Source organism: Pantherophis guttatus, chromosome 4 (genome assembly GCF_059756535.1).
Source record: "Pantherophis guttatus breed Tessera chromosome 4, ASM5975653v1, whole genome shotgun sequence".
Taxonomy (NCBI): domain Eukaryota; kingdom Metazoa; phylum Chordata; class Lepidosauria; order Squamata; family Colubridae; genus Pantherophis; species Pantherophis guttatus.
Window position 1 is genome coordinate 31,670,674 of NC_142066.1, and position 21,992 is coordinate 31,692,665.

The 21,992-nt window shown below is 40.8% G+C and overlaps 1 protein-coding gene across 1 annotated transcript; it reads left to right on the top strand.

Annotated features, from left to right (window-relative positions):
- Positions 1-1,117: 1,117 nt before the first annotated feature.
- On the top strand, positions 1,118-21,396 carry LOC117669130 (tetraspanin-4-like). Its single transcript, XM_034423313.2, has 8 exons — positions 1,118-1,993; positions 11,284-11,369; positions 12,560-12,751; positions 14,355-14,429; positions 15,912-16,013; positions 17,104-17,232; positions 18,098-18,181; positions 20,928-21,396. The coding sequence occupies exons 1-8, from the start codon at positions 1,720-1,722 to the stop codon at positions 20,994-20,996; spliced, it is 1,011 nt and encodes a 336-aa protein (XP_034279204.2). The 5' UTR covers positions 1,118-1,719; the 3' UTR covers positions 20,997-21,396.
- The last annotated feature ends 596 nt before the right edge of the window (positions 21,397-21,992 follow it).

Genomic DNA, 21,992 nt, shown 5'->3' on the forward strand with positions numbered 1-21,992 from the left:
GGACTTTTTGCTCGTCTGAACAAGCGATCCCGTTAACCCGGGGCTGTGTTTTGTTGTTGTTGTGGGCTGGCTTAACTTTTCTGTCTTTCGTTCCTAGGAATATAGGTAGTCCTCGACTTACAACAGTTCATTCAGTGACTGTTGGAAGTTACGCTGAAAAAAGTGACTTATGGCCATTTTTCACACTTACGACGCCTGCAGCAAATTCAGATCCCTGGCAACTATTTATGACGGTTGCAATATCCTGATCATCTTTTTTGACTTTCTGACAAGCAAAGTCAAGGGGGAAACCAGGTTCATTTTGCAACTTTGTTACTAATTTAACAACTGTAGCAATCCACTTAGCAACCGTGATAAGAGAGGTCATAAAATGGGGCAATACTCACCAAATGTCTTGCCTAACAACAGAAATTTTGGTCTCAATTGTGGTCGTAAGTCGAGGACCGCCTGTAATATAGTTAATGGATTTTGCAATTGTGTGCAAATCACTTTGCTTGTCTTGCACACACACACACTCATTAAGTTTCTGTGGCTGTTTTAATCACGTGGAGGGTGGTAATGGGTCTCCTCTTGAGTAACTCCAGGTGAGGCAAAATTGTGGGTTACACCTCTCGCCTTGAGGGCTTTTAGGAAAAGCCCTCAAAAGTTGGCCAAGAGAGGGGCAGCTGGGAAGCGCTTTACTAGAGAAGGGGAGAAATGTGCAGGTAGTCCTCAACTTATGACCATAATAGAATAGAATAGAATAAGTGGCCAAGTGTGATTGGGCACAAGGAATTTGAATCCAGTGCATAAGCTAATCAACCGAGCCCAAAATTTCTGTTGCTATGCAAGATGTTTGTTAAGTGAATTTTGCCCTTTTTTACAACCTTCTTTGTCACAGTTAAGTGAATCACTGCAATTGTTAAGTTGGTAACAGGGTTGTTAAGTGAATCTGGCTTCTCCATTGACTTTGCTCGCCAAAAGGTCACAAAAGATAATCACATGACCTTGGGACACAGCAACAGTCATAAGTATGAACCAATTGCCAAGTATCTGAATTTTGATCATGTGACCATGGGGATGCTACAGTGGTCATAAGTGTGAAAAATGGTCATAAGTCACTTTTTTCAGTGCCTTTGTAACTCTGAATGGTCACTAAATGAATGGTGGTAAATCGAGGACTATCTGTGCATTAAAAATGCTAGGGAAAGGCTGCGTAAAGTTGAGCACTGGTTGCAAGGCAAATTCTTTGGCAATTAATTTGTGAGGTGACTTGCAGAGAAGTAGTGGCATTACTCTGTGGCAGGAAACACACCAAGGGACCCAGTGGCTTAGCCTTTTTGTTTTATAACCTTTTGTTTTGTTTTGCCTGGTGTGATCGTGTGAATGGGCACCCAGGATTGGGGGCTTTGCTCTTTCCCCCTTCTGCATGCATTCACTCAGCCGATGCAGATTGTATCTGCATCCCCAACTCTTGAAAGAATGGGAATCCTTTAGCCTCAAAACTCCCTGTTTTTCTCTAAGAAGCCTTTGCACTTAGACACACAAAATGTTTGTCTGCTTGTGTGTGTAACAGAATGGTGAAACAATTGAAGGAAAGCAGGAGGGGCAGGAAAAACCCACCATTTCTCCCTTCTGCTAACCAAAAAGGATTCCACAGAAGTGAATTGACGTGAATCCAGAAAAACTATTATACTACAGTATTATTTTTAGATTGGGGGCGGATTGAGACTGGTGTAGATGACCCAAGTTTCACTGGGATTAGCAAACGATCCTTGCCAGAGCCCCTTGGACTCCTCCCCAGATGCTCAAACCCGCCCCCCATGGCTGCCCCCTTTCCCCCCCTCCGCCGCCCATTTCCTTTCCCCTGTCCCATGCCTGGAATTCACTCCCCCTCCCTTTCCATCCTGCATCTTGCTCTCCGAAGGAGCCACGTTCAGATTCAGAGGTACCTGGGACGGGACGGTGCTCCAAATCCACTTTTTCTTCCAAACTGCTGTGAGCCAAAGTAAAGGTGAGGGGCACATCTGATAGTTTTTATGTTGGGGAGGGGGGATAAGCCTGTGGGGGGGAGTTTGAGCGAGAGAAGCAGTCTCTTTCACTAAGGCTGGAAAGATGCTCTAAAAATAAACAGAAGAAACTTTCCCAGGGTGGAGGTAATTCTGCCCTTTATGTTCCATTTGGAAGGGATTGATCCTCGTTTTAAAATATTGTATTTATGTCTTTCTAAATTTATTCTTGAAAATTGATAACACTTATCATAGAAAGCCATCAGGACTGGAAAACTAAAAGGCCAACCATATATTTTTTCTTTAAATGTAGTGAGAAATATATATGTAATGTGGCTGGATGGGTGGGAGAGGAGACCCAAATAATTATTGTAAGTATGTGTGCTGTTTTAAAAGTTGGCCTTGTTCTAAAGACTTTTTAAAAAGTAATTTGTTGTTTTAGATTCTTTATTTCTCTCTCCTTTCTGAGTTATTATCCAAAGGGGCAGGGAGAGGGGAAGTCCACCCATTAAATAAAAATGGATTATATGTGATTAAAACAAACATCTGAATAAGTTAACCAAATACAGGTTTACCAGAGGTCAAAAAATCTGAGATTTCTTGTTCAACTAAAGTTACAGTTAAGAGAGCAGTCTATTTGGTCTGTCTAAAGTGGAGGAGTACATTTCTCCAAAATGCCAAGAGAGGGAGCGAGAAGAGAAACTGAAATATATGGCAAGAAATATGGCAGGGGGAAAGATCATAAAATGGAGGGAGCTAAAGCCAAAATGTGGCTGTTTTATATGGTTTTGAATAAGGATAGAGACTCAGTTTCTCCACTTCTGGAAGAACTAAGATTAGTCTCATGTGACTTCAGCTTGATTTTTTTTTATTGCTTCACTACATTTTACATGTGTTTCTATTTTTTAACTAGAGGGGATTAAACAAAACAAGCAAAAAAACCCCAAAACTATAGAAATAGAGGAGAATAACAAGATTTTATCAGGACTTCTCACATGTGTATGCATATAACATTTAATGCAACAGGTTCTATTTTTAAAATGTTAAATACTATATATTTCTGCTTTTTTGAAAGATAACGTCATTATGTTTGTAACTTTGAAAGATTACTTCTATATTTCTCGCCACACTGAAAGACAAAATAAGTGGTTTGCATTTTAGGTTTTTCAGTCCTTTTATGATAAGTGATCAGTTTTCAAGAAGAAATTGAGAAAGACATAAATACAATGTTTAAAAAAGAGCAAATACATGGTTATCAAAACCCAAGATTGTATCATCCATATGGGGAAGTTATGAGTAAGGGGTGTTCTCTGATTTTATAGACAATCTGCCATTATATTCTGTCCTTTTTCCTCTAAAGCAGGGTGTCAAACTCAAGGCCCTGGGGGCCAGATCTGGCCCGTGGAGTGCTTAGATCTGGCTTGCAGGGCCACCCTGGAAACAGTGAAGGACCGGCCCGTGGTGCCTCTACCAGAGAAAATGGAGCTCAGGAGGGCTACATGTGGCCCTACTGAGCTCCATTTTCGGCTGCGACAGCCTCCTGCAACCCTCTGCCAGCAAAAATGGAGCTCAGGAAGGCCGCCACAGGCGCCCCCAACACGAGTGATGTTGACTGGCCACACCCACCATGGCCATGCCCACCATCGCCCCCCCCCCCCCCCAAGGTCAAACAAACCCCTGATGCAGCCCTCAGTGAAATGGAGTTTGACAACCCTGCTCTAAATAATTTCTTTGATTTCAGTGAGCCTTCATTTTTAACTCACATTTTTAGCATACTATTTAACATTTCTGATGGTTTTATTTAAAGTGTGCTTATACTAGAACTATTTTTTCCATAACAACAACAATCCTTTGGGATAGATTAGGCTGATTGAGAATGACTGGTCCAGGCCTGAGAGTGGACCGCAGTGTTTTTCAAGTTTCTCAACTTTAAGATGAGTGGACTTCAAGTCCCAGAATTCGCCAGCCAGTCTTGACCAGAATCATGGTCTCCCTATTCCTAGTCCAATTCTAAAGCACCTTATCACGTTGGTTCTTTCTGCACGGTCTCAATCTGATTTGATTCAACAATTTAGAGAAACGGATGAGGTTCCGTTTCTCTAAATTCTCTAAAAAGATTGAGGTTCTTAATTCAGCCATCCAGTGAACTGCAAGAACATGGATACAGTACTTAAGATGACTCGTCTCTGAAGATTGGTGTCAGAGCAGAATGGAGAATCACTGTTCTCAGAAGTACGATATGGTGTAAGACTACGAGCAATTAAGTGAACCTAGTTACCCAGTTTGGATGCTCAAGTCATTAGTTTCTTCCATGTTATTATTTATTATTATTATTTATTTATTTATTATTCGAATTTCTATACCGCCCTTCTCCTTTCGGACTCAGGGCGGTGAACAGCCAGAATAAAAAAACATTTATACATAAGTACGATTAAAAAATAGATTTAAAATAATTAAATTTGGCCCATAGTTTAAAATTTATCAATTTAAAATCCATCAAAATTTAAAACCAACCATAAAATCATATTAAAAGGAAATTAAACATCTTAACCTGCATTGACAACATAGGCATGTTGTCCCTTATAGATAATTCTTTTAAAATTGAAGGGCTTCAATTTTTAAATCAACTTCAATAACTGAAAAGGCAGGGGTGAAATCCAGCAGCTTCTGACAGGTTCTGCAGAACCGGTAGTGGAAATTTTGAGTAGTTCAGAGAACTGGCAAATAGCACCTCTGGCTGGTCCCAGAGAGGGGTGGGAATGGAGATTTTGCAATATCCTTCCCCCAGGAGTGGGGTAGGAATGGAGATTTTGCAGTATCTTTCCCCTGCCATGCCCACCAAGCCACGCCCACCAAGCCACATCATGCCCACCAAGCCACGCCCACAGAACCGGTAGTAAAAAAATGTGGATTTCACCACTATGAAAAGGTGATGATAAAAATATTTTACTCAGTAGTAAACTGAAGAATGGACAACCATTTGAGAGGGCAGGTGTGTGTTTTAGGCAGGAATTGATACCTCGTGCAATTTTACATTTAAAAATGTAAAATAGAATCACAGAGATTGGCAAGGCTAAAGTTTTCTGCCTTTGGTGAAGGGGAAGAACTTTAAATTATGTTAAGCCTATTTTAGATTTATAAAACGTTTTTAAAAAAATATTTTTTCCACTCAGGATAAGCAGGAAACTTACATTTAGCTTTGTGATAGATAAACCTCTGGTCCCAATTGTGGTTGTGAGTCAAGAACTCCCTTTATTACACTTTATACATTGTATTAGGGAGTGGTGCGTGGCCTAGAGGTAGAGCTCTCGCCTCACAGTTGAGAGGCTCTGAGTTCGATCCTAGGTAGTGGCAGATATTTCTGTCTCTGGGCAAAATGAGAATATATCTGCTGAACAAAACTTTGTATTGGCGACAGGAAGGGCATCCGGCCATTAAACACTCCTTTCAGTTAGCTCCTTTCAGTTGCCCAAACTCCACCCTGCAAGGGATTATGGGGTCATTAAAAGATGATACATTGTCCCTAACCTTTCTGGCTTGTAATCCACAGTTGAAGATTCACAAAATATGGAAGACTGCATAGTGCAGGGGTCCTCAAACTTCTTAAACGGGGCCAATTCATGGTCCCTCAGACTATTGGAGCAGCCAGACTGGCTAGGTCAGTGATGGCTAACTTTTTTGCCGTATGCCAAAAGTGGAGGGAGTGCTGGGGGGGGGGTGTCGCGCATGTGCATGCTCACATTTATAAGTCAATGCACCCCGCCCCCTGCGCATGTGTGCCCAACCCCCCCCTGTGTTGCCCCCGCTTTTGGCATGCAATGGCACAGTGGCCCGGTAGGCCCGTTTTTTTGCCCACTTTAGGCTCCAGAGCCTTTCTAGGAGCCTGGGGAGGGCGGAAACGGCCTTCCCCATCCCTTCGGAGGCCCTCCGGAGGCCGGAAACAGTCTGTTTCCCGACTTCCAGTGGGCCCAGAAGGCCCGAAAATCAGCTGGCCGGCGTGCGCATGCATGCCCACCGATATGGCTCCGCGTGCCATACGTTCGCCATCACCGTGCTAGGTGGTCATGTGACCTGGTGAGTGTGGCTAGGAAGTCATGTGACTGGATGGGCATGGCCAATTTAGCAGTCCATTAAACAATGCACACAAATTAAACTTTAATTTGTTTTACTCCTAGGGACGTTTTATTTGCTTTTGTTTGCATGTTACTCTTGGTTGACTTTTCTTTTTACTAGATAATTTTTTCAGTTGTTTAGGAGTCTAGTGGTCCACTTCAGGAAACTCAGTTTTGCAGCAATTCTTCTCAGCCCCAAGGAGCTTACAATCAACAAGTCTCTCTCTCTCTCTCCCTCTCCTTCTGTCTCTCTCTCTCTCTGTGTCTCTTGTCTCTCTCTCTCTCTTTCTCTTCCCCAGTCTCTATCTCTAACTCTCTCTCCATCTCTCTCTCTCTTTGTCTCTCTCTCTGTCTCTGTGTCTTGTCTCTCTCTTTTTCTCCCTCTCTCTCTGTCTCTCTATCTCTCTGTCTATCTTTCTCTCTCTCTCTCTCTCTCTTTCTCTCTGTCTCTGTCTCTGTCTCTGTGTCTCTCTGTCTTGTCTCTCTTTCCCTCCCTCCCTCTCTCTCTCTGTCTATCTCTGTCTGTCTGTCTCTCTTTCTCTCTCTCTCTCTTTGTCTATCTTCTGCAGGCAGGGGAGGTGAAAAATGGGGCACGTGGATGTCCCGGGAGGCCTCCATGCACCCCATTTTTGGCCTGCACAGTGCTACTGGAGGCCGGGGAGGCCAAAAACGGGCCCTTTGTGGCCTCCCGGGGCATTCACGCGCCCTGTTTTTCACCTCCCCTGTCTCCAGAAGCACTGCAGGCCAAAAATGTTGGCCTTACCTTCCAATTCCAGCCCGTGGGGCTCGTGAAGGTAAGTCCTGTGCTTGGCCGAAGGGTGGGGGCCAGTGGGTGGGCGGGGTGATGTGGGTGGGGCAGCCTCATGGTCCTGCGGGGGGTGGATTAATGGCTTCAGCAGACCGTATGCGAACCCCTGGCATAGTGCCACCTGGTTCAGGAAAAGGTACAATTTGTGCCTCAGCCATAGTTGGGTCCTTCTGACCACATCTGCCACTTGCTCTTCTAGCAGGAGGTGTGGTCCAGGAACTCCTAAATTGTGATCCTGCCCTTTCAGGGCAGTAGCACAACCCCATCTAGGATCAGAGATGGCAACTTATATTGGAAGACATCTGGCTCCATCTTACACATAAAAGCATAGAAACCTAGAATCGTAGGGCTGGAAGGGACTTCAGAGGCCTTCTAGTGTAACCCCCTGCTCAAGGCAGGAGCCTTATACCATCCCAGTCGGTTGTCCACTCTATTTTTGAAAACCTTCAGTGATGGGAGCACCCACAACCTCAGGAAGAAAACAATTGCATTGATAAATTGTTCTCATTTGTTGTCAATCAGAGATCCAGGCTTTTGCTCTGTTCCAAGATGTCTCTCCCGCTCTCGCAGAGAGCTTTATTTTTTATACAGTTTTACACAGGCAGATAAAAAGGAAGGACAGCAACAGTATCCTAATTGGTAGAAACTATTCACCCCCCTCTCAAGATGCCATCCTCTCTGAAGGTGAGATGAGATAATCTAGATCCGAGCCAAAATGAGGTAAGCAGACAAGATTCACAGAGCATGAGCTAAGGCAGTGTGCTGCTCTTAGCGGGCACTATGAACTTTGACCTACCTCTACACTCATTGTCAGACAATTTCTCCTTCTAGGTTGGACCGCTCTTTAACAAGCTTCCACTCATTACTTTTTGTCCTGCTTTCAGGTGCCTTAGCGTCATTGCCCAGTTTGTGGAAGCTCTTCAAATACTGGAAGACAGTTTTCATGTACCCCCCAATCCTTTTCTTTGATAGGCTTGACATACATCACTCCCTCAACTGTTAGTCATGCGATTTAGCCTCCAGACCCATTATCCTCTTATTTTGCTCTTCTAGACTCTGACAGCTTCCGGCCATGACAATGAGAGCTCCACCACATCAATCATAATGGTTTAATTCATTTCTTACAATTTTTTAAACCAAGATAATGGATCTAAACTATTTAGTTCTCCTCACCATTGTGTAGAGATGGTCAGTTTCTACACTGCCTGGTTTCTGTTTCTTAAACCTGGTTGTGCTGGAATTATAAATGTGACTATTAATATTTATAATCCACATCTGGAGGATGTGGAGGATTATAATCCTCCACAGCCTCCACATCTGGATGGCATCAGATGGGTGAATGCAGATGGATACGGGTAGTCCTCAACTTACAACCACAGTTGAGTCAGAAATGTATGTTGCTAAGTGAGACATTTGTTAAGTGAGTTTTGCCCCATTTTACGACCTTGCTTGCCACAGTTGTTAAGTGAATCACTGCAGTTGTTAAATTAGTAACAAGGTTGTTAAGTGAATCTGGCTTCCCCATTGACTGCTTGTCAGAAGGTTGCAAAAGGGGATCCCATGTTCCCGGGACATTGCAACCATAAGTATGAGTCAATTGCCAAGGCTCTGAATTTTGATCACGTGACCATGGAAATGCTGTAATGGTCGTCCGTGTGAAAAATGGTCATGTCACTTTTTTATGCCATTGTAACTTCTAAAGGTCACTAAATGAACTGTTGTAAGTCAAGGACTACCTGTACTTCAGTAGTGGGTTCCACTTACCTTTGCTACCGGTTCGGAACTGTGAGTGCATGCACACATGTGCTTGCTTTGCTCGCGCACGGTGTTTCTGTGCATGTGCAGAACCTTCTGCACATGCTCAGAGTGTCCTTGATGACGTCCAGGCTGGTGGGTGGACCCTCCAACCGCCGCCACTACTGGTTCACCCGAACTGGGGCGAACCAGTAGAAACCCACCACTGCTGTGCTTCCTTAAGAGGAGGAACACCAAACCAAATGGGGCAGAAGCATCTTTGTGTGTGTGTGTGTGTTTAAGAAGTCAAGATAGTGGCTGTGAATATGCAATTGAAGCCCCACCATTTTTTAATATATATAATTCAATGGAAACAATGTGAAGCTGGCAAATGTATAGAAAAATGACATATTTTTTTTGTGGGACTTGGGGGAAAACGAGACCAAATTCAAATTGCTACTTAATTACAACAGTTTGGCTTGCTTCACCAGGACAGAATAATATAAGATGGAACAAGCCCAGCATTATTTTGGGTTAAAATATGTCCTTTTATGCTCCAATACAGTTTGTTTTTCATGTTTGCATGCAAGTCTCACTCTTAATTCAATTGAGCATGTTGTTCAAATAAGACCATAAAGAGTATTTGCTCTTCATTTAACAATGGGTCCTATATATGAAGAGCCACAAGTCCCACTGAGACCAACTGATTACAATAATCATCTCCTGGATCAGTATTTTTCCAACTTGGCAACTTTAAGGTAGGTGGCTGGGATTTCTGGGAGTTGAAGTCCATACATCTTAATGTTGCTAGGTTTGAAAAATACGACCTTAGATGAAGTTACAAGAGACTGTAGTCCATTATCAGGCCCAGCTCTAGACATGTCGATGCCCGTGGCATATTATGGGTTCTCCTATAGTTTTGTTCATCTTCCAATTTTCTTAGAAATGACAATTTTCTTCATGTTTTTTAGCTTTAGGGTTTCCTACTCCTTTTTTTCTTTTGCTGGACATTTTTCCCTATTTACTCTGAATTACAGTAAATAATTTTAATTACATCAGCACCCATTGTGGTCATATGACGGCTATTCTGTGAAATTATATTTAACCCTTGACTGGACCACTGGCATGGAGCATGCTCTACTACCACTTATAACTTTAATAAGCTGTTGAGCACATGACTTGCTCATCATGTGATTCTCTCATTCAGCAATTTAATGTCAACACTATGTCTAATATTATCAGCTTTCTGAAGTCCCTAGCTGTAATAATAATTTTTCAGGAATTGCAACCTCTGGTTAGTGTGCTATTTACTATCACTTATCTGACTTTGTGGGTATTTTCCAAAAAGCATGGAAAGAAAATGTTCTAAAGCCATAAGCAAAGATTATCTGATTTTATACTTGTGTATTTTGGAATTCTTTTCAATTTTGGCATTCTCTAAAATTTGGTGCCCTAGGATACTGCCTGAATTGCGTAAGCATAGAACCAACTCGGCCATTAAGAAAAGACAGGTTGAAGACCTAGAATTGCACTTCGCTGCTTAGAAACAGGATTATATCAACATAGAAATATTATACTCTGGAAATTTGTCCCTATTCTTCACCAGCAAACATGCTTACAGGTAGTCCTCGAGTTATGACCAAATGGGAGCCTGCCAATTACAGTCACAAGTGGTGATGGTAGGCCAAGCCTCGCTTATGATGGGGTGGGGGTGGGGAGAAAAGTGAGGGGTTGCTACAATGTCCCTGCAATCAGTCATAAGGGTGAATCCCCTTGAATGTTGTGCACATGACTGTGGAGGTGAATGGCTTCAGTGCAGTGGTGTGTTTCAAAAATTTTCACTACCGGTTCTGTGGTTGTGGCTTGGTGGGCATGGCAGGGGAAAGATACTGTAAAATCCCCATTTCCACCCCCCCCCCCGATCAGCTGGGACTTGGGAGGCAGAGAATAGATGGGGGTGGGGCCAGTCAGAATTTTTACTACCGGTTCTCTGAACTGCTCAAAATTTCCGCTACCGATTCTCCAGAACTGGTCAGAACCTGCTGAAACCCACCTCTGCTTCAGTGGCTGTGATTTTGAAACCAGTTTTGGGGAGGGGGAGGTGTCCATCAAAGGGTTACTGGTTGTAAGTCATGGACTACCTGTACTTACTTTTACATTTTTTGATTCCCATTTTAATTTTCTTTCAGGCTTTCCTTTCCTGTTTGGAGACAAAAGGCTTAGTTTTCAGTAATTAGACAGAATTATAAAAACTAGAAAATACTTCTCAAATCAAAAATCTCTAAACTCTTGTTTTCATAAGATGGTACAAGTGATTCTCTCCCAAACATCAGTATTTTTATTATAATATAAGTTCTGTTGTTCTGCCCAATATATATTACTGTTTCTTTACAGGCAGTGATATGATACAATATGTTGCTTAAGTTTTTACTGTATTTCTGTATTTACTGTATTTCTCTTTCATTCTGCTAATATGACAAATTACTTTGGAGAACTCAATTTTTGCAGTATCCACAATAGATTTTGGATTTATTAAGTTTGTTGTCTAAGCCATGGTATTTTTACTGGCAAATCAAGCTTTGTCTTGAATAATGTGTGGAAATATTAGGTGTCATTGAGTTTCATCCACATCTCTTTCTAGATTTATCTTTGTGCATCATGGGGGTGAGCCGAGGATGTTTGCTTTGTGTTAAAGTGAAAATGTTTCTGTTCAATCTCATCTTCTGGGTAGGTATGGCAAGTCTGCATCTCTATAATGAATTTGAGTGATTTTAAAGTTGAATTAAAGTTGATTTTAAAGCTGAAATAATGTATCAGAGAGCCTTCCTGTGCAACAGGCTATCTTCATCCCTTACAAGTCAGCGGATCTATTCCAGATTAGGAATATTTTCTATTAATGAGTATTCTATCATCCATCCATCCATCCCCTATCATCTCTCTCTCTCTCTCTCTCTCTCTCTCTCTCTCTCTCTCCCTCTCTCTCTCCATCCATCCATCCATCCTATCTATCTATCTATCTATCTATCTATCTATCTATCTATCTATCTCTATCTATCCATCCTATCTATCTATCTATCTATCTATCTATCTATCTATCTATCTATATCTATCCATCCATCCATCCATCTATCTATCTATCTATCTATCTATCTATCTATCTATCTATCTATCTATCTAATCTATCTATCTCTATCTATCTATCACTTATCTATCTAGCATCTATCTCTTATCTATCTATCTTTCTATCTAGCATCTATCTAGCATCTATCCATCTCTCTCTCTCTCTCTCTCTAATTTAACAATTAATGTGACTGAGAACAAATTATGAGAAACAAGCAAGAAATAAAAAACAATCAGCAATGAAAAATAATAATAGATGATCCAGTTCACATTCATATTATCTCCTGGATGGGAACTTACTATTATAATAACTTTAATTATAATTTATGAAATGTATAGTTCACCCAACTCTCAAGAGCTCTGAGCAGTTCAGAATAATTAAAAAATTATAATAAATCAATAAAGATAAAAGATGGCAAGCACAATATGGTGAAATGTCTCATTTTCCCTCACTGAAAGGCTGGGTAAAAAAAACAGGAATTCATGGGTCTTCTAAACAACAGCAGAGTTATAAACTCTTGTCTTGTAGGAGAGTTATAAACTCTTGTCTGATGTCATGGAATGTTTATAAACATTGGAACTCCACAACAATTGAACATTAGAATTGTTTCCATTGCGGAAGTGGAAGATCCTTTGGGGTGGTAGGGAAAGAGTTTGATAAATTGGAAAGGCAAAAATTAATTGTTGGGAATTAAGCTAATTATTTCTCCTGCAACTGTATCGTCGAACACAATGAGAAGAGTCGAGCATCCATTCTTGATTATGTGAATGTCCTTCTCCTTTGTCTCTCCCTTTAGCTGGGTGGCTGTGGGGTGCTTGGCGTGGGCATATGGCTGGCCGCCACCCAGGGCCGCTTTGCTACCTTATCCTTCTCCTTCCCATCGCTGTCAGCAGCAGGACTCTTCATGGCAACAGGTGCCATCATCATGGTGGTGGGGTTCCTTGGTTGCTTGGGGGCAGCCACAGAACATCGATGTCTCCTGCTGACGGTAAGTAGTATCTCTGTGGACCGTACTCTATGCACGAACAAGAGTCAGATGGAATGAATGTCAAATAAGGCCATTGGCAGAAGCAGGAACTACTTCTGGTCAGGGAAGGTGGCATCTACAGGACTTAATCTGAAGCAAGATTTGTCTACAGGACTTATTTAAAGACCAGGCATCCTCAGTCTTGGAATATAATTCATAAGCAATAAATTTCTGAGCAGGGACATCTCCAAGAAGAGAATCAAAAAATCAAGATGGCGACCCTCAATCATGTGAACGACATTCCCCTGTTTTTTTCTGCTCCTCTAAATTGATTGCATTTCAGACAACCTTCCTAAGAATTGCTTTCAGTCTTTTTTGGATGCATGATTTTACTTGTTTCCTTTTTCTTCTGAAACGTTTATCTTTTTGTGCTGGATCTTTTTATATTGCAAGGCAGGGATTCCTTTTCCTGTGTTCATATATAAATTACGGTAGGGGTTTGTCTATGGAGATTCTCAGTCATCTAGGTCATGGTTGTACCCAAACCATGGTTTGCGATGCATGGTTGTGCTTTTTTTCTTTTTTCTTTGCTGAAGAAGCTTCTTGGATGAGAAGTGAAATGTCTTCAAAGGAAAACCAGAAAGTCTAGTTGCCTCTTGAAAAAGAAAGCACCTTTGGTACAGTAGGGATTGTTTCGAATAAAAAATGTGTCTAAAGGCTTTAATAAAAGAAATTAATAATAGAATTTAAAAATGTGCACTTTTGGGGTGTTGATTATGTGCAGGGAAGTCTGGACGTAATTGGCAGCTAGGGAGCACATCTGGAGAGCATCAGGTTGAGGAAGGTTATGTTCCAAGGTATTTTTCTAACAGAAAAATCCTGTGAGTCCATTAAAAATATTGAGCAGAAAGGTTCACATGATGGAAATAGCCTTAGCTGAGATATGTACATAACTATACAGGTAATCCTTGACTTACAACAGTTCATTCAGTGACCATTCAAAGTTACAACAACATTGAAAATAGTGACTTATGACTTACCGTATTTTTTGGGGTATAAGACACACTTCCCCCCCCAAAGGAGGGTGAAAATTTGGGTGCGTCTTATACACTGAATGTAGCCCTGCCCACCCATCGGCCCCCACCCTTTGGCCTCTGCCTCCCAGCAATTTATCGCCTTGCAGCAAACAGCAATCAGCCCATTTCAGCTTCAGCACAGCCTGATTAGCACAAGCAGCTGATTGTTGGTTGGATCGGCCTCCCGACCTTCAGCTGTTTCAGGCTGCAGGGATTGCTATTGCCTATTGCCACGTGGGCCTCCGCTGTTTTCTGCAAGAAGGCAAGTTGCTGGGAGGCAGATTTTTTTTCTTGTGCTAATCTGGCTGTGCTGAAAATGGAAATGAAACTAAAGTAGGCTGTTTGCTGTTTGTTGCAAGGAGGCAAATTGCTGAGGCAGAAAGGTCGTAAAATGGGGCAAAATTCATTTCACAAATGTCTTGCTTAGCAACAGGAATTTTGAGCTCAGTTGTAGTCATAAGTCAAGGACTGCCTGTATAAATATAAAATATGTACCTAAACATAAACCTGTCCATCCTAGATTGATAAATTTGTCTGTTTTTCTTTAGTTCTTCATGGTCCTTTCTACCCTCTTTCTGCTTGAACTAGTTGGGTTGCTAGTTTTTTTCACTTGCCGGGATAAGGTAAGGTTCCTTATTTCCATATTTTGTTTAAAAAAAATAGAAGGAATGGGGTAAATTGCTAAAGAGATTGCTTAAAGAAAATCCTCAGTGCTCTGCATTACAGCTGATTATGCCATCACCAATATCAGAAATGTGTATCACAGTATGATTTCCAAGTATCCAAAGAAGTATGTAATACAGACTGAACATCTATCTCAATTTCACAGAATGAGGAAAGAATCCATTGCACAGGTAGTCCTCGACTTACAAGCATTCTTTAGAGACTGTTTGAAGTTACAACGACTTACGATTGGTCCTTGGACTTACAACCGTTGCAGCATCTGCAGTCACATGATCAAAATTCTGGCACTAGACAACTGGCATGTATTTCTGACATTTGCAGCATCCTTTGGTCATGTGGTTACGTTTTACACTCTCAAAAATTTTCCTATTCTTTTTTTTAAAAAACAAAACAATTGGGAGAAACAATTTTGTACCGGCTAAGTCATCTTCTTTGCTTCTATGTGGTCAAGAGATCATGTCAGTCATACACAGTTTGGTGCCATGTGTCAGAAAATACAATATTTAATAGTCGTACACCAATGTAGTCATACTAGCCATCCATTCCTATCTTAATGTGTCCAGAACTGATGATGATAATAATGATGTTATGAGAGAAAAAATATATGCAGGTTTACTTTCAACCTCTCCTGTTTTCCAATTGTGGGTCTAAGAAATCTGTTAAGAAACTGGAAAATTTGCATCTGAGTGTAGATTAGAGTTTCTCAAACACAACAGTATATGGACTTCAACTCCCAGAATTCCCCTAGCCTGCCTTGTTGCAGGATGTCTCAGCCAGCAAAAGTGCCCTTTTATAGGATTCTCCATTCCATGTCCATACAAAAACTTGCTGGTTTGTTTTGGAGTTCCCCATCCCATAAAAGTTCCCTTTGATCAAATTACATGATGTTTCTGTTCCTGGATAATGGTATTTTGATAATCTAAAAGGTGATATTAAAAAAACAGACTGAAGTGTTAAGTACAGGAATCAGCTTTTGCAACCTTCTGACAAGCCAAGTCAATGGGGAATCCAGATTCACTTAACAACCGTGATACTAACTTAAAAAATGCGATGACTTACTTAACAACTGTGGCACGAAAAGTTGTAAAATGGGGCAAACTCACTTAACAAACGTTTCACTTAGCAACATAAATTTTGGGCTCAGTTGTGATCGTAACTCGAGGACTACCTTTATAGAAATATGGCTTGCAAGTATATAAAGTATTTTAATATCAAGTTTCCCTATTCAGGACTCTACCCAGCCAAAAGTACCCTGTTTCAGCCTAGGGCATTCCAAGTCCCCTCAACTTTGGGGGGAGAAGGCCTCTTAATCACCACTGTGATGACTGAAAACTTGGTTCATTGGTACTTCCCCTATCCAGAGACATTTACTTGTGACACTAAATAAATCCATTGGTGCATGTAGTATGTCTTTCCTCCAGTTTGATCGATATGCCCAGTCTAACCTCAAGGAAGGACTCAAGCTCTATGGCACAGACGACAACGTGGGGTTAACCAAAGCATGGGACCTGGCGCAAAATGAGGTGAGTGCGTAAAAATAATGGTTTAGTATGGTATCCACCTGGTTTGAAACCATTGGGAGTTTTTCTTGACATCAGGCACAAACACACACACTTTACTTACTTTCCTTTCCTTTCCTTTCCTTTCCTTTCCTTTCCTTTCCTTTCCTTTCCTTTCCTTTCCTTTCCTTTCCTTTCCTTTCCTTTCCTTTATTATTTTACTTTACTTTACTTTACTTTATTATTTTATTTTATTTTATTTTATTTTATTTTATTTTATTTTATTTTATTTATTTTATTATTTTATTATTTTATTTTATTTTATTTATTTATTTTATTTTATTTTATTTTATTTTATTTTATTTATTTTATTTTATTTATTTTATTTTATTTTATTTTATTTTATTTTATTTTATTTTATTTTATTTTATTTTATTTTATTTTATTTTATTTTATTTTATTTGTTTGTCAAACATGTACAAGATAACAAGTATAGGTATGAACATAAACATGAACAAAGGAAGTAAGTACAGATAAATGGGGACAGTAGGACAGGGACAATACTCACGCTGTTGCGCTTATGCACGCCCCCCCTTTACGGACCTCTTAAGAATGGGGTGAGATCCACGGTAGACAGCTTGAGATTGAAGCTGTGAGGGTTTGAGGCTGTAACCATGGAGTTCGGTAGAGCATTCCAAGCGTTGACCACTCTGCTGCTGAAGTCGCATTTTCTGCAACCTTGAGTTTGTATCGATTGTTTGCCCGTGTATTATTGTGGTTGGAGCTGAAGAAGTCATTGACAGACAAGACGTTGTAGCAGACAATTTTATGTACTATGCTTAGATCGGACCACAGGCAGTGCAGTTCTAGATTGTCCAAGCCCAGAATTTCAAGCCTGGAGGCATAGGGAATTCTATTGTGAGTAGAGGAGTGGAGTACTCTTCTTGAGAAATACCTCCGAACCCGCTCAATCGTGTTAATGTCCAATATGTAGTGTGGGTTCCAGGTGGAAGAGCTGTATTCAAGAATTGGTCTGGCAAAGGTTTTGTATGCCCTAGTTAGCAATACAATGTTATACATACCTCCCTCTCCTTCTTATCTTCTTGCTTTGCAGTTCCGTTGTTGCGGGGTACGGAACTACACCGATTGGTTTGAGGTGCAGAATAGCACTTGGGTTCCTGAGTCCTGCTGCTTACAGCGAAGCAATGATTGTCAAAGGGATAGTGCCAGCTGGTGGAAAGAGGTGAGATGGCAACAAAGGATTGTGCTGAATATTATTTATACTGATAGAAGAGAATATTTGTAGCTTAGGTTTGAATGGTGGAGTCCTTGGTGCTCTCGAGCTTGGTAGTTTTCATGCAGACATTTCATTACCAAACTAGGTAATGCTATCAGTACATGGAGATTATTGGGAATTCCCTTCCCTGCAGTGGTTTCCAAACTGGCACTTTCTCTAAGAGAATCTGTAAAATTCACTGCCAGACTGAAGCACATAGAATTGTGGAAGGCCCTGCAGACATCTCCTTCCTGCATGGGTGGCCTTCTAGATTCCTCAACCCCAATGCACTTTGTTTATGCAACAATGCACAACCTGAAATTCCACCTTGCTGCTGCTTGTCCTCTTCTCTGTCTGTTCATGATTTTTAAGGATGTCTATTAATTTTAACAGTAGATAACAATAGTGTGTGTAGTAAGCATGTACAGGTAGTCCTCGACTTACGACCATGGTTGAGCCCAAAAGTTACGTTGCTTAGTGAGTTTTGCCCCATTTTATGACCTTTCCTGCCACAGTTGTTAAATGAATCACTGCAGCTGTTAAGTCAATTCTGCTTGACTTTGCCTGTTGAAATCCAGCTGGAAAGGTCACAAACTGTGATCCTGGGACACTGCAAAAATTGTGAATACATGCTGCTTTCCACATATCTGAATATTGATCATGTGACCAAGGGGATGCTGGTTGTAAGTCACTTTTTTCAGTGTTGCCATAACTTTGGACAGTGACTAAACGAATGGCTGTAAGTCGAGAATTACCTGTATGGGACATTCCTCCCAAGGTTTCCTAACCACTGTTTAATGTGCTTCTGCTTATTTTGTCCTTTTCCTTGCAGCCTTGCTATGAGAAGGTGAAACGTTGGCTAGCGGAGAACATCTTTGCAATGGGCATTTTTGCTGCCTGTATCATTGTTGTCCAGGTGAGATGGTCAAAGCACAAGTGGTAGATGAAGTAATTTTGACCAGTGTTTTTCTCAATCTTCGCTGCTTTAAGATATGTGGACTTCAACTCCCAGAATTCCTCATCCAGCATGTTGGCTGGGGAAATCTGGGAGTTGCAGTCCAAACATCTTAAAATTGCCATGGTTAAGAAACACTGTATTAGATATCTAGCAAGATTTCCTTGCACGTTCTCTATTCTAACCACAATATAGAGTAGGGGTGGGGATCGATGGCCCTTTTATGACTTGTGGATTTCAACGATACTTAAATATGAGCCAGCAGTGTGCGGCAGCAGCCAAAAAAGCTAATACAATCCTTGGTTGTATAAACAGAGGCATAGAACCAAAATCATGTGAAGTATTAGTACGACTTTATAAAGCCTTAGAAAGACCACACCTGGAATACTGCATCCAGTTTTGGTCACCACATTACAAAAAAGATGTTGAGACTTTGGAAAAAGTGCAAAAAGAAAAGCATCTAAGATAATTAAAGGCCTGGAGACAAAAACATATGAAGAATGGGTTGCAGAATTTGGGTTTGGCTAGCCTAGAAAAAAGAAGGACTAGGGGGGACATGATAGCAATATTCCAGTGTTTGAGAGGATGCCACAAAAAGGAGGGGGATTATTTTTCAAAACACCAGAGGGCAGGATAAGAAACAATGGATGGAAACTAATCAAGGAGAGAAAAAAACTAGAATTAAGGACAAACTTCCTAACAATGAGAACAATTAACCAGTGGAACAGCTTGCCTTCAGAAATTGTAGGTGCTTCATCATTGTAGGTGGACATTAGCTTATCTGAAATGGTATCCTGCTTGAACAGGGGGTTGGACTAGAAGACCTCGAAGGTTCCTTCCAGTTCTATTACAATTGATTGATTAATTGAATTCCTGAGCCAGCCATGCTGGTTCAGGAGTTCTGGGAGTTGAAGTCTATGTCATAAAAAGGACATCATTCCCCACCCCTGACATAGAACAAGGGAATGCAAGGATCTCTCCCAATCTCTTAGGAAGGTTTCCCCCCCCTGAATTTCTCAAAATTATACCTGAGAATCTGAGTGCACAATTTTAAGTTGAATGAGGAACAAGCAAAAACAGGCTTGCAGTCTTCCTAGACTTAATGTACTTTTTTTTTTTTTTTTTGCTTAATCTTCTTTAGCCTAAGACAGGGGTAGGCAACTGTGGCCCTTTTACAACCTGTGGACTTCAACTCCCAGAATTCCTGAGACAGCTTGACTGTCTCAAGAATTCTGGGAGTTAAAAGTCCACAGGTTGTAAAAGGGCCACAGTTGCCCACCCCTGGCCTAAGATAAAGCAATGGACGACATTTAAATCTTTTCCTGCTCAGAGGATACCAAACATCACCTCAATGTCTTCTGTTGCACTTGGAAGATAGAAAGAAATACGTACAATAAAGTGTGCTTCTTTCTTTTAAAAAATGGAGGCTACCTATCATGAGAAACAGAGCAAACAGCAGGCAGAAGGAAAGCCAGTTTACAGCTCATTAAGGTTATGTAGGTTCCATAAAGACAGAATCTTTATATTTAGATCATAATATAATAGGAAAGGTGCGCAAGACAGCAATGGAATTAGAAAAACAGTATGTAGATTAAATATAAAAATAATGGAAAGGATTTAAGTTTTTGGCCAGCTGGTTTCCAAGATTTCATTAAGCATACATCATAGTATTTATCTGGGTTTTAACATATCTAAGATGGAAAACTTTCAATGGCCACTGGATGGCAGGAAAGAGGTAGCTTCAGTATTCCTCCGCTGGCATCTAATGTTTGCATAATCTTTACAATAGTCATAGCCTAGCTGCAGATCTGATAGAAAGAAGATAATAGAATTGGCCTTAAAGCTACTTTTTAAATGTGACCAACACCAGAGAGAATATTCAGCTCACTAAGATTTGTTAGGCTTCCATCTAGCCTTTTCCTTCAGGAGCTCAAGGCAGCATATATAGTGAAACCTTCCTGCCTTTTTATTCCCACAATCTCTACTGGCGGAGGAGTGGCCCAAAACTGCCAGGGAATTTCCTTGGCTGAGGTGAACTTGAACCCGAGTCTCCCACTGTGTCAATTCAAATCCAGCACCTGGCTGTTATACCTCCAGCCAGATCCCTGTAATTTTCAACCCATGTGGAGAGTGCAAGACTGAGAAAAGTTGTGTTACTATGGTAACATGTACTACCTGTTCTTGTACTATCCAAAATTCCACTAAGGCAGCAAGATGGCTGGTAGAGAAAGTGCAAAGAAGGGCCCTCCCTTCTCCAGTCACTTTCTAGTTAAACCTGGTTAAACATAGTTTGAAAGAGAGGCAGGAAAGTATACCTTCTGCACCCATCCATTGCTGCTCAAAACTGAAGATGAAGTAGGTCATATGGGGCTGGGCTTAGAACAGTGTTTCTCGATCTTGGCAAATTTAAAATGTGTGGACTTACAACTCCCAGAATTCCTGAGCCATCACAGGGATTGAGAATCCTGGGAGTTGAAGTCCACACATTTTAAAATTACTAAGAATGAGAAGCATTAGTTTAGAATATGATCAGTTAGCTTCTACATGTCAAGCAGTAGGATTACTTCAAGGCCCAAGACAAGAGCTGGCAGTACCTGCTTGTGTTTTGGAGCAGCACAAGGAACAGGAATTTCCAAGGGGACAGTATAGATAAACTGGGTTAGGGCTTTTGTTCTTTTTCTGAGTAAATCTTTCTCTGTTCCTTTAGGTCTTGGGCATCGTGTTCTCCATGCTGATGTACTGCCAAGTTCGGAGGGTAGAGAAATACTATGACTGACTCCATCCAAGTCCATTATTTGTCCTTTCAATCTTGGGGACATGAGATGCAGATGGATCAAGAGCAGTTTTGCTCTTCTGGAGGTTTTTTTTTTTTTTGCATTGGTCTCTTCCCACATCTTTCTGTTTCTATTCTTCAGGCGAAAGCCAGTTCTGACACTTGGTAGGTTCATACATACCATGCATGCAAGAGGGGCCTTCTCTTTCCAAAATAACCAGTTCTCCTGAAGAACTTTGTCTCTGTTTCTATTGTTCATAAGTTTTAAGTCCTAAGCAAAGCTCTTCTTTACACTTTGACTTCTCCCTATATTTTATAATGTAGCCCCTCCAATCTCCTGCTTTGTATATAACAAAAATATACCAAGTACCAATAAAACAGTATTTATCTTTTAGAAACTGCATTGCACCTGTTGTTTCTGGTTTATGTTATGATTTAGTCCTACCTACAACTGAACTTTAAAAAGTCTGGGAGGCTGAGAAAATAAAAACTGGAGATTTGGAAGGTAAAAACGTCTTAGAATTATTCATATTATTCATATCCCATTATAGTTTTCCTTGACAACATTGCAAATGAATTCAATGGCAATGTTCCCATTGAAGACTTTAAAAATAATGGGGAAAGCGGCAGTATTTCATCGAACAAAGTTTCCGTTGAAGCCTTTAAATGTTAGGCAGTTTTAAGAAGTCACCCTCTTGTCTTTTCATATTACGGGTAGTCCTCGACTTATGACAATTGAGCCCAAAATTTCTGTTGCTAAGCAAGACAGTCAAGTAATTTTTGCTCCGGTTTAAGATCTTTCTTGCCACAGTTGTTAAGTTAATCACTGCAGCAGTTAAGTTAGTAACACAGTTGTTAAGTGAGTCTAGCTTCCCAATTGACTTTGCTTGTCAGAACATCACCAAAGGTGATCACATGTCCCCGGGAACAGTGCAACCATCATAATAAATATGAATCAGTTGTCAAGCATTTGAATTTTGATCACATGACCATAGAGAT